Consider the following 12,012-nt stretch of genomic DNA (forward strand, 5'->3'; position numbering starts at 1 on the left):
GTCAAGTTTGGTGGACCTCTGAACAGCTGGAGAGGCTAAAACTTTGGAACAAGTTAAATTGTGACAGCAGAATTTAAAAACTCCCAGAAATTATACTTTCACTTTGTTTTTTGACTGTGAAAAAAAAGCCCACTTATGTAAACTTCAGTGTACTCTTCTACAGTTAGTCTCAGTGTAAAATTTAGTTTAATGTCTTTGGATTCCAGCAGGTTCCATGAAGTTCTTGACCAGTCTTGCAGGGTTTGAACTAGTGGTTGTGATTCAAAAACTTTCATGGGGAAAAACGAAAACAAGCAATGAACTGGCTCACAAAGTGAGCTGTGGCCCAAATGAAAATATACAGGGTAAAGATTGCTGGTTTAGAGTGTGAAAGAAAATATCCAGTAGTCAATGCCAGCTGAGAAAGATGAAAGAATCTGGCTTGAAGTAATGACTGTCCAAAAAATCAGAAGTCTTTTAAAAATAATATACTTGGGCTCCATATGCTAAAGTTTTTGTATTCTTGTTTTTCCTTTGCAACTATGAGTGTTATACTTTCTTCAGTGTGAAAGCTGAACTTCTGAGTTAATTCTGTAACACTAGGAGTTGCAATAATAGGAAAAGTTCCAAATAACAGAGGACTTACAGTAAAAATTGTAATAGTAACATCAAAAAATGTCAGCAGACTTGTTCTTAAAATGCAGCTCTTTTACTTGTCAATGGTGACGTTTCTGGGCATGTGTTAGAAGCCACATCAAACTTCCCTCCTCCTCAACAGTTGATTTTTATCTCTGTTGTGATTTTGCAGCCTCCCTTTTTTCACCCCTCCTTGGGATGAATTATTAATCACAACATCCCTGAGTGTGAACCCAAGGTACTGCAGAATTTATAATCAGTGTTGGGTTTTTGTTTGTTTGTTTGGGGTTTGGGGGGTTTGATGAGGTTGTTTTGTTTTCCTTTGTTTGGGATTTTCAGTTTGATTTTTTTTTTTTTAAGCTTATATATGAAGCTTGTGCTGTCATTTTCACAAACTGGCCATTACTGTGTGATAATTTGCAAATATTAGTCAAGGAAAGGATTTAATTTATTTTATCAGTAATATATTACTACTTAAGGTTAGTTATGTTGCATAAGACCATGAAACACAGAGTCCTTTCTCTTCCAGATAGACATGATAGTAGAGGCCAAACAGGATAGGAAAGGCCAAGGCTTTGAACAGTGGAAGTGCAATCAATATTTTGTGGCTGAGGTACAGGGTCTGGGACTTGTCAGAAAAGATGGTGAAGGAAGAGAGGGAAACTAGGATTTGATGGTGATTTGCTTCCACATCCAAATATTGCATTCCAATCATTAAATATCACAAGAAGCATGTTTTCAAAAGTGTTTGGTGGTTTTTGAAAATGCATTTGTAAGTCTCTGAGTTCTCAAACCAAGGTGTTTGTCTGGGATCCATTTTTTCAGAGGGCTAGAGGCCCATTTGCTCTACAAACAAGCATTCCTTTTGGCTTTTCAGTGTGAATGGTGTGAGCCTGAGGCACCTGCAGTCAGAGATTGCCTTAGAAAAATCTTGCCCAACAAGACTTAGACTAGATGAGAGCAACAGCAGGAGCAAGTGCTTAGCTAATGGAAAACTGAATTATGTAAAATTATCACTGTTTTGCAAACTGTGTCCAAACCCATTTCAGTGAGTTCACTTTTGATCTCGAACCACAGCTGCCTCCAAATGGCAAAGCCTTTGAGCTCTGCCACAGGACACTTCTGCTCTTAAAGGCTTAATTGTGTTTCCAAAATGCTGCTGGTATTATGCATGAGAGCATCCTCCTAGAGGAGACATTTGGGAACTGTGATCATGGACCAGGGCCTGGTCCCAGGGCAGTCTTAGTATCCTAAAATGCAATGGGTTGGCAGGTGATGAAATCAGAACACAATTGGATTTTACAATTTGTATGGAATATCCTGGTGTTTGCATGTCTTGAAGCACAGCTATTCAAGGAAAAGGGACATTTTCTTTGGCTGATTCCAATACATCTTGCTCTTTGGGTCCATACTCTCTGCTCAGGTCCTCATTATTACTCTGGAAAAGGTCAATATGTTTCCTATTCAAGGAAGGAGCTGTCAGGCTTGGTTCCATGTGATACTATGAAAATAAATTTCCATGTAGATTCTGATTTGCTTCAGAGCTGCAAGACAATATATTATTGACATCAGATCGTTAAATGTATGTTTTACTTTTCACTTGTGGGCAGTTTGCTCTTTACCTGTGTATGTGCATGCTGCACCTCACAGAGATTTTTACAATATAGGAGTCAGCACCACAATAATGAAGAATTCATTAAATGGCAAATTGCTGTATGTTACAATAATTCATTTAAAAGTTAATTCCCCTCTTCTGCTTTCAAGTGTCATGAAGTGGCAGTTGCTCAAGATTTTTAGCAGGTGAAACAGTAATAGTAAGAAAACTTATTTTAAGGCAACTTTCAGTATACATGGGGAATTCAGGTTCTCCTGTTTGGTGCGTTTATCTTAATTGGTAGCCTGTTGAAAAGTTGTAGAAGAAAACAAAAAGAAAATAACACTTTCGCTCTTGGGTGAATTGTACTTCTCTGATTATTTGCATTTTTGCAGGGTGTGATTAACAGAATATCCCGCTCATGTTGGTTTCACTTGAAGCTGTTTAAACGAAGCATGTCTGAATTAGATCATGATTCAATAGAGCAAGTGATTTAGGGCTTTAACTCCAGGCCTTGATAGCCCAGAGAATGATTTTGTTGTGAAGATTGGGTTTGGCAGGGGGAAAGCTAGAAAAATCTTTTTATCCATCTCAATATTCACTTACTACAGAAGTTGTCTTCCAGATCAATACTGACCTCTCAATTAGGTGAACAGTGGCTTGACAGTTTTCCTACTACTGTGCACCACAGCACAAATGTGCTTTTTTGATTGATGATATTCTAGTAGTAGCGGATGTTTGGAAAAATTATTGTGACCTGTGTCACCAGCCCCATGCCTGTACTGAATTAGGCAGTCTTGGAGAAAGCAAGGCCAAGTTACCTAATATATTTGCTTTTCACTACTTGTCTTGGTTTGAAAGACAGGTGTCTGCTAAGGAAGGCAGGAGCCTCCCTTGGAATGGCAGATATGACCCCCTTCCCTCCAAGTTGTTATAATTTTGAAATCAAGGGGTTTTTAGGCAAAGATACGGGAAATAGGAATAACATTTCTTTATTATTATATATCTATATGTGTATAACAAGTCAAACAAGCAACAATAACTATGGCAGCAACAGCAAACAATCACAAACCCAGTGCCAGCCTTCTCGGCTGCCAGGCCCTTTCCCCTCGGGTGCAGTTCCGCTCGCAGCCGGCAGGGGCGCTGGCGGCTCCCGGTGAGCAGGGCAGGTGCGATGGTTCCCCCGCGGCTGCAGGGGGCGCTCCGGAGCGAGCTCGGGGAGCACGCGGCACCGGTGCCCTGGGATCCCAGGAAGGGATGGAACAAAGGCTTCACAAACCCCTGGGCAGCCGATCCCAGTGTCCAGCCAGACCCTCGGGAACAGCAGGCTGGAACGGCAGGCTGGGACGGGAGGGACGAGCACAAATCCCAGGTGGCAGACGCAATGTATCCAAACGGGGAACCCCACAGAGGTCTGGGCAGGCAGGTCGAACAGGGCTACAACGCAGCGAAGGCTCAAAGCAACGGCGGGGGCAGGGCGGCCACAGCCCGGCTCCCAGCGGGGCAGGGAAGGCAGGCTTGGAATCCTGGGGTTTCTCTGGCAGAAGGAAAAAAGCAGCTGAAGAAAGCAGCCTCTCTCTCTGTCCAAACACCAGGACCGACTGTCCACACACCCAGGTGAAACAAAAAAGTAGCCAGATGCAGCCCTCCCCCAATGGCTAGGTCTTTTTTTTTTCTTAAGTACCTAGCAATTTGTCCCCCTAGCAATACGTATGGGGAAAATTCCTTTAACAGAAAAAAACCCCAGGAGAGCTCCTAAAACCCCAACACTACTATTTTTAAATTGAGCTTTGGGATATCTAGACATCTCCAGGTGCCCTAATGCTCCCCTGCTTGTTCCTATAACCTAAAATATCACTCACCTTATTCCTATCCCAGATTTGCATGCACAAAGTCTCTAAAAGCTTACTGAAACATTGCTTACAAATAAATCAATGTTTTTATGACCAGACCACCTGAGACAGCAGTCAACACGTTTCAATGCACTTGGTAACAGGAGCAGTTTTAGATGGTACTGTTCCTATTTTTCTCAGTATTGTTTGTGACAGTAGCCTGTGCCATGGCTTGCCTTCTGGTTGAGTTCATTGTGAGACTGTGGCATGAACCTGGTTAGGAGACTGATCAAGATAAATAGTATTTTCAGAGTTCTTCCTTTCTGAGCTGGGGCAGAGATGAACAACAAATGGAGATACTTCAAAACAATCTATCTGAAAAGAGTGATCATGTATCCTTCACCTCACTACATCCTCACTTCTCTGTGCTGAGGTGTGCCTCACAGCTGAAGTACTCTGTGTTGCTGTGGCCCGGCCACCAGCTTATTGTTCTGTACCCTTCCTTTCTTTCAGCAATTCAGCTTTGTCTCCCTGCCCACGGATGTCCTGGAAATAGAAGTTAAAGACAAATTTGCAAAGAGCCGACCGATCATCAAACGTTTTCTGGGAAAACTCTCTATGCCGGTTCAGCGCCTCTTGGAAAGACATGCCATAGGGTAAATTTTGCTGCTTACGTTGTTAAACTAGTGCTTTGCTGTTCTGAAGTCCCTGATGATATATCATTATTGTGATATAATGATGTTGAGGGGAAGTTATTAAACTGACAGTTGTCTGATAAATGGTGTTGGTCTTAATTAGAATTTATAGGACTATGGACCAGACAGAATTCCCTCTATAACCCTATGGATGGCATTTAGAAAAGTGAGAACTGGCATTTAGGAAAGAAGACTTTTTTGTGTATCATGCCTGCAAATTTGGAGAGTGCAATATTTTCAATTTGAATATTCTTTTAATGTTATCAGCAGGCTGGTTTCAGGGAATTACTATGGGCTAAAATCATGCCAGATCTGTTCCTCCTCTTTTTAACCTCAGGAAAGGGGAAATATTATAAAAATATGTATGTGGCATGTTGTAACTAATGCTTTCTGACCCTACCCTGCTGCCAAGGAACAACCTTGAGCTCACAAGCGCTGCCCTGCTTCCCCATTGCATGAAAGTCCTGGGACAAAATAACACAAACCAATTTAAGGGAGATGGATAGTAATCAGACAAAGCCAAAAAGCTGGCTCTAAGCCTGTAATGTTCAGACCTTGAAGAGCAAGGAGAAAAAGAACTATCTTCTGAGGAAAGCATACGCAATGCAGTTTCCAAGGAGGCATTTCTGAAAATTGGATCTCGATTCAGCAGAACAGCGGGAAGATGAGCTTGTTGGAAGTGTTTTTGAACAGCTGGTTCAGAAACTGGCTGTGATATTGACAGCTGAATCTACCAGAAGGGACTAAGATAACTCCCTGTTTCACAAGTAGAGAAGATAGAGTAGCTTTTTAGAAACCAGATGGATATGAACAGCTTGGGGAAGGTAGAACCCTGTAACTGGTATCACTGGCTTTCCTCTGTATGAGAAGATTTCTCATCATCTTCTGATTATAACTTCCTATTTTACTTCCTTGTTGTAAACACTGTCTATCTAAGGATATACTTTGCCAAGAGCAGGGACTCCAACCTGCACTAGATCTGGCTCAGTTTTAATACCATAGTGGCATTTAAATCTCAGGCAAGCTCAGTGAGAAGTATGCACACAAGTTCAGAGAGGTCATATGCAAATCTTGAGGTCGTCTCATTTATGTGAGTTTCTAATGCATGTGAAACTGTGCTAGCAAGTATATTTGGCCCAACTGGAAGTGAACTATGTTTCTTCAAAAGATGTATAAATATTACTACTTAGTGAATCCTTTACACTCAAGAAATGCTTTGCAAAGATTGATTCAGCCTCATTGTGGGCAGCTGGGAAGTTAATCTCTTCTATAGTTTCATTCTGTTCTGAGGGGTGGATGAAGTGTGGCAAAGGGAGGGACCTGCACAAGGACAGAATGGAGTCATTGATCAACCTTGTCAGGAAGGTGTTCTCCTGATATTTCAGCTTCATAGAGGTAAGAGGGGTGGAAAGAGATGAAGAGCAGTCACTCAGCCAGTTTAGAAAGAGAAGGTGGTATGCGGGGACTGGCCTGCACAGGGTTTTGTAAATAAGAACAGGAAAACTGAATTTTATTCACATGGTGAAGGGAAGAAAGTACAGCAATGCGAGGTTTTACGGAAAGGTAGATGGTCAGATCTGCACAGTAGCAAAGTGTTGTTGCAGTAGCTGAAGTGGGAGTTGTTTGCTTCCCATGTCAATATTTTCATACCCATACTGCAGAAGTTTCATTCCTACCATTCTCTCTATATTTATACATATGTGCTCATGTATCCCAGCACCCTGTCTTACTCACTTACTCAGCTGTTCCATTGTAATTGAAGACATTGTCCTCTCCTCTGCCATTCGTTCTCTCGTATGCAAGTCAACATGCCCTCATGGCTGGGTTGAATAGCCTTTATGTATTTTATTATGTATTTTTGTAGGACGCAGCAGATTTATCTATGCGCAATAGACATAGGGTAGGTTATAGTCTATTGTGACAATATTTGTTTTCTTTCAGGGACAGGGTTGTGAGCTACACTCTGGGTCGCAGACTTCCTACAGATCATGTCAGTGGCCAGCTGCAGTTCCGATTTGAGATAACTTCTTCCATCCATCCAGGTAATTCTCAGTCTTAACCCATCATTTATCTAGATTTCTAGAAATTTTTTTGTTTTGGTTTAGGGTTTTTGGGGGTTTTTCTTCTTGTTTGCATTCTTTCTCTTCAGAAATCTTAATTCATTCCTGGCTGCTCTGGAACTTTAGGTACAGTCATGAGCAAAGGGACATGCATAAAATCCCCCATCACAGGATGCATTGTGAGTCACAATTTCTTCCCTGTTTCCCCTTAGGATAGAGCTACTGGTGTCTCATACTCCCCTGTTCTTGGCTGCTCCAAATACTCCACCACATCACTGGGAGAAAAGAGGGTGGAAAACTAAAGTCTCATCTGCTTCTCTATCACCTGCCCTAGTGAAAGTGCTATATGGGCTGTGATATGTAGAGTCATCTGCATTTGAACACTTCATAAGTAAATATGGAGAATGTAACAATAAAGACGATTAGAAAATTTCTCAATTTGATTATTTTTAATGAAAAAATAAAAGGTAAAACAAAAAATAACTCCATGTTCCACTTCTTCCCTCCCTTTTGGTTTGGTTTTGGTTCATGTTCTCTTGTAGTTATTTGGAAGTGATTGTCATGATGGTCTAAGGTTGAACCTTGGTTTTTGTGTCACAGTCTCAATAGCATTTCTCAGGGACTTTTTGCCTCATGGGTTCTCTGAGATCTCTGCTACACTTTGTCAAGCCAACAGCAGCTGCGTTAGTGGCTGGAAATCATTGCTTTTCACTTGCTGGAAAACCCTGATATCTGTCTTTTGATTATTTGGATGGCATGAAAGAGCCCTGGTTTTTTTGACATCTGAGAGGAGGTGGTACAGATGAGGATCACATCAAGGGATATTTTGGGGGAAGTTTTCGCCTTTCAGGGGTAAAAGGCAAACACAGTTTTTTATGTTTTCTGTTGCGGAGTCTTGCCAGCTTCAGTGTGACAAGAAGAATGTCATTAAAACCTCAGGGAAGACTTCCCATATTCCCGTAATATTTCCTCTGATGCCAGTTTGGCTCAAAGAGGAGTTTCAAGAAGGTGTTACCTTCAGGTTATGCTGCAAGAAGGCGGGGTGCTGCATACAGGTTATCACCATGACTAAACTCATGATTAAATCCACTGTGCAAAGACTGCCTAGCAAAAAACCTCAGCGCTTCTGGGTAGTTGTTCAGTTGCCCACTCATTTCACACTGTATTTTATGCTTTTAATTTTCTCAAATTGCTGGGGATGCTTGTGCCCCCACAGCCAACCCTCTGGTTCAGTCAACACTTGTTGTTAAAAGAGTAAGTAATTTCTTTTCCTGTCTCATACAGATGATGAAGAGGTCTCCATTAGTGCAGATCCTGAGCCAGCTGACCTCCCGGAAAGCCCTGTGAACAACCCCACAGAGGAAAGCCTCGGTGAGCCTCCATGCATCAACACAGTGACCTCAGAAAGTGCAGCTCCAGAACAGCTAAATGGATACAGTGTGAACAGTGTCGATAGCCCAGGGGCTGTCAAACCACCTGGGGAAGTCAACCAGAACAGCTTAAATGAAGAGCTAGCAGGAGATGGGGAGGTTGATGCGGTGCCAGTTCCTGAGCCCTTGGAATCCGTCCCAGGAGAAGTGCTGCCTTCTTTGAGTGCTACGGACCTCATGGAGCAGTCGGATCTGATGGCTTGCATGTCTCCTCCTGAGACTGAAGTTAGGGAAAATAACGAAGTCAATTCTGGTATTCAGGGAGATGGTGGAGTCTTGACCAGCATAGAAACAGTAGATACTGATGAGGTGAGTGCAGATGTGCATGCTGGCAAAGACCTAGAGAAGAGTCAGGAAGAAGAAGGGGCTTCAGCCCAGGAGGAAGAAGACAAGCTACAACTGAGGACCACAGCAAAGAGGAAAAACAGGCCGTGCTCCCTGCCTGTGTCTGAACTTGAGACAGTCATAGCTTCAGCTTGCGGTGAGCCGGAGACCCCTCGCACACACTACATACGGATCCACAACCTGCTCCACAGCCTGCCCTCAGCACAGATGAGCAGCGATGGAGAGGAAGAGCAAGATGGTGGCAATGGCAGGGAGAATGATGAGGAGTCTACTGTCAAGGAGGTGCTGGATAAGGAGGTGGTCAGTGAGAGTGAGACCGTGGCAGCGGAGCCTCCTCTGGAAAATGAGGCTGAAGAGAACTTCAGCCAGAGCACAGTGCCTCCTGGGACCTTGGATGAGCAACTCTCTGACTTGAATGATGGGCTGTTGGATGGGGAAGCCCCCAGGACAGGAAGTGAGAGCGAGTCAAGCTCCAGGCCCAATGGTGACAACGAATGTGAGGCGTGCGACACCTCCTGCTACAGCCCCTCCTGCTACAGCACCTCCTGCTACAGCACCTCCTGCTACAGCACTTCGTGCTACAGCACCTCCTGCTATGACAGTAACAATCGCTTCTCCAGCCATACGCGCTTCTCCTCTGTCGACAGCGCAAAGATTTCCGAGAGCACGGTCTTCTCCTCACAGGATGATGATGAGGAGGAGAACAGTGCTTTTGAGTCAGTGCCAGATTCAGTGCAGAGCCCTGAGCTGGACAGGGAGCAAGTGGATGGCTCCTCCCAGTGGCCAGATGAACTAGTAGCTCATGGTGGGAATCCACAGAGAGCCACAGAGGGTCTAGACACCCCAGTAGCAGGTCCAAGCAGCAGAAGAGAAGGTTAGATTCTGAGAACTGATGTGCTGGGCAATGCTGATTATCTAGATGTCACAGAAGGCATCAGATAATTGAGGTTTCAGATAGCTCACAGTTTATTTTTTATAAACTCTGGGGCTGTGAGCTGGGCCAGGTATCAGGGAGGGTTGGATAACTGAGCCTGTCCTTAAAAATCCCAGCAAAACCAACTAAATCAGGTGGGGATCCCTATATATGGATTACTGTAGAAATACATGCATCATTATAAAATCAAGATTAGCTACTGTACTTATGTGGCAGATCAGCATTATCACATCCACCGACTCATTCCTTTTTTCCTGGGATTTTTCCATATCACATATCTGATGTGCCGCCATGTCTCTGATAGTGAGAGGACCAGCTTGTGCTTGTCAAAGGGCAGATATGCCAGTTTGCACCAGATAAAGGTCTGGGCCAGTTTCTGTAAATGTTTGTTAGCCATATATAATCATAAGCTCTTACATATGCAATTTTCAAGCCCTGTTTGTTCCAATTCCCCAAGTGTCAAACAAATGTGCCTCAGATGTCATAGATCATAGGGCAACTCAGCAGAGGTTTATATTTTTTCTTAGATACTTTGGAAATTTAACTACATTAAATAAACTTCTCATCTCCCTATCCTTCCCTAGAGATAGAATATATAGAATATACTTTTTTTTTTTTTTTTTGGTCTTTGTAATTTAGGTACTATTTTTTCCAATTCCTTCACAATTACATTAAGTCCTTCCCTTTGGTAACTCCTTTCGTGTTGTATGCAGTTACATGAAGAAGGGGAGATGATCACTCCTCTCTTCTTCAGCTAGTGTTTCATTTTTATCCAGCTGAAGAAGTAAAGGACTCAGCTGCAGGAGTATGCAGCAAGGTCAAGAGGTAGTCTTTGCATTCCCTAATTCTGAGTCATCTGCCTCCCTCTATAAGTGACACCAAATTAAAATGGCAGCAAAAGGATAACCTATTTGGGTATCACTGTGGAACTCCAATTAAAGCATTCGCCTGTGTTTTCCTTCTCCATTCCCAATTTATTTACTCGCACCTTCCTTTGCCACAGACCCCACCCCTGCAGAAAAACAGGTGTAAGGGTGTCCTTACACACCAGCCTGTGTAAATATTTTGTAGACAGCTGGGACTAGGGAATTATTGAGTCTGTAGAGCAGAACCTAGCACAAATAATTAAATTTTCAGAAGTACACAGGCATAGAAACCCAGCTTCCTTCCTTGCAGGCAAGAGCCTTTGCTTGTGAACAGCATTGACGTGCAAGTATACCTAAGGGGGCATGAGCAGGTGTATGTGTGAGACCATACTTACAGATTTGATGGTTATTTTGGGCTGTGTGAGCTTTTGATAGGGGATGTGGTGGGAAGGGTGTCTTCTGCATGTGGATTCAGTGCAGCACCAAGACTTGAGCCTCCATAAAGGGCACTGCAGTGTCCATGGTGTCTTTGCCTTGTTTAGCTAAGCGTGTGTCTGAAGGGCAGCCCAGCTCTTGGCACTCCCTTGGGTGTCACTGGGGGTGCCTCAGTCAATGTGCACGTTGCTTCATGACTTGGCAGCTGTTACAAATACAGTAGATGGGGTCACCTCCACCCACTCCAGGTGACTGACACTACCATGCTTCCACTGGCTTGGCTAGGGGAGAGTCAATTGTGGTGAGGTAAGTAAAGAAACATAGACGGGTGATCTGGTAGTCGGTGCTACAACACCTGTAGTAACAGCACAGTTTTTAAGGCTGTGAGAGATGGACTTCTAGCACTGAGTCATAAACTTATGTAACTCTCCTGTCTGTTCAAAACATGCAGCAGATACATCTGTGAGATACGCCTATACACAAGTGGTTTAATGAAGACATTTAACAGGCCATACGGTATCATCAGAGCACCTAGAAGAGGGAGTATTTTTGTCTAAGTGATTTTTCTCATTTCTTGGTGGTGTGAGGTTTTTTTACAGTTTTATACAAAATTGGCTTCTGCCTTCTAGCTGTTGGTTGTTTTAAGAAAAAAAACACATACTTAATTTTTTTGGGTAATTTTTTTTTTTACATCTGATTGGTGTATGTTTGGGGTTTTTTACAAAATGTTCATTCTTAGGCTGTTAAGATTCTAACATTAAAGGGAGCTAAACCTGCTAGTACACAGTGAGTTTGGCTTAGCATTCCCAACATCACCAGAGCCATTCCGCTTACTATATCTTTTTCCTTAAGCTACATCTTTCTGATGTATATAAATATTATGTTTATGCAATTTGGAGTGTATCTGTATTAACAAGCCTTCCTGGAGCTGGAGGTTATAGTCAAAAACTGTTACCACACAATATGAAAATATGTCCATTAGTAGGATAAATAGTCCTGGTTTCTAAGAGTTTAAAGACAAGCCAAGAAGGAATCTTTGTTCTGGAACCTGTGAAGTTTTAGCATGTTAAGTCTAAGATAAGGAATGCTTTTTCATCCCTACTAGAACTTCTTAGGTTCTTAAAGGATTCTATAAGCATTGACTTGATCTTAAGTTACTTGGTCCTCTCAACAGAACGTGAGTTTGGACATGTACTTAGGTTTCAT

General features: G+C 42.8%; 1 protein-coding gene across 5 annotated transcripts in view; it reads left to right on the plus strand.

Moving 5' to 3' along the window:
• Positions 1–12,012, plus strand: part of HECW1 (HECT, C2 and WW domain containing E3 ubiquitin protein ligase 1) — a 264,963-nt gene that overhangs the window by 180,266 nt on the left and 72,685 nt on the right. For 4 of the 5 annotated variants that reach the window (XM_048297557.1, XM_048297546.1, XM_048297548.1 and 1 more), the window contains 3 exons: positions 4,555–4,697; positions 6,678–6,778; positions 8,081–9,445. In XM_048297557.1, coding sequence (XP_048153514.1) covers positions 4,555–4,697; positions 6,678–6,778; positions 8,081–9,445 — 1,609 coding nt within the window. The remainder of the gene's footprint in view (positions 1–4,554; positions 4,698–6,677; positions 6,779–8,080; positions 9,446–12,012) is intronic. The other variant, XM_048297575.1, reaches the window with a different exon arrangement.

Source organism: Corvus hawaiiensis, chromosome 1 (assembly GCF_020740725.1).
Source record: "Corvus hawaiiensis isolate bCorHaw1 chromosome 1, bCorHaw1.pri.cur, whole genome shotgun sequence".
In the NCBI taxonomy this organism is placed as follows: Eukaryota; Metazoa; Chordata; class Aves; order Passeriformes; family Corvidae; genus Corvus; species Corvus hawaiiensis.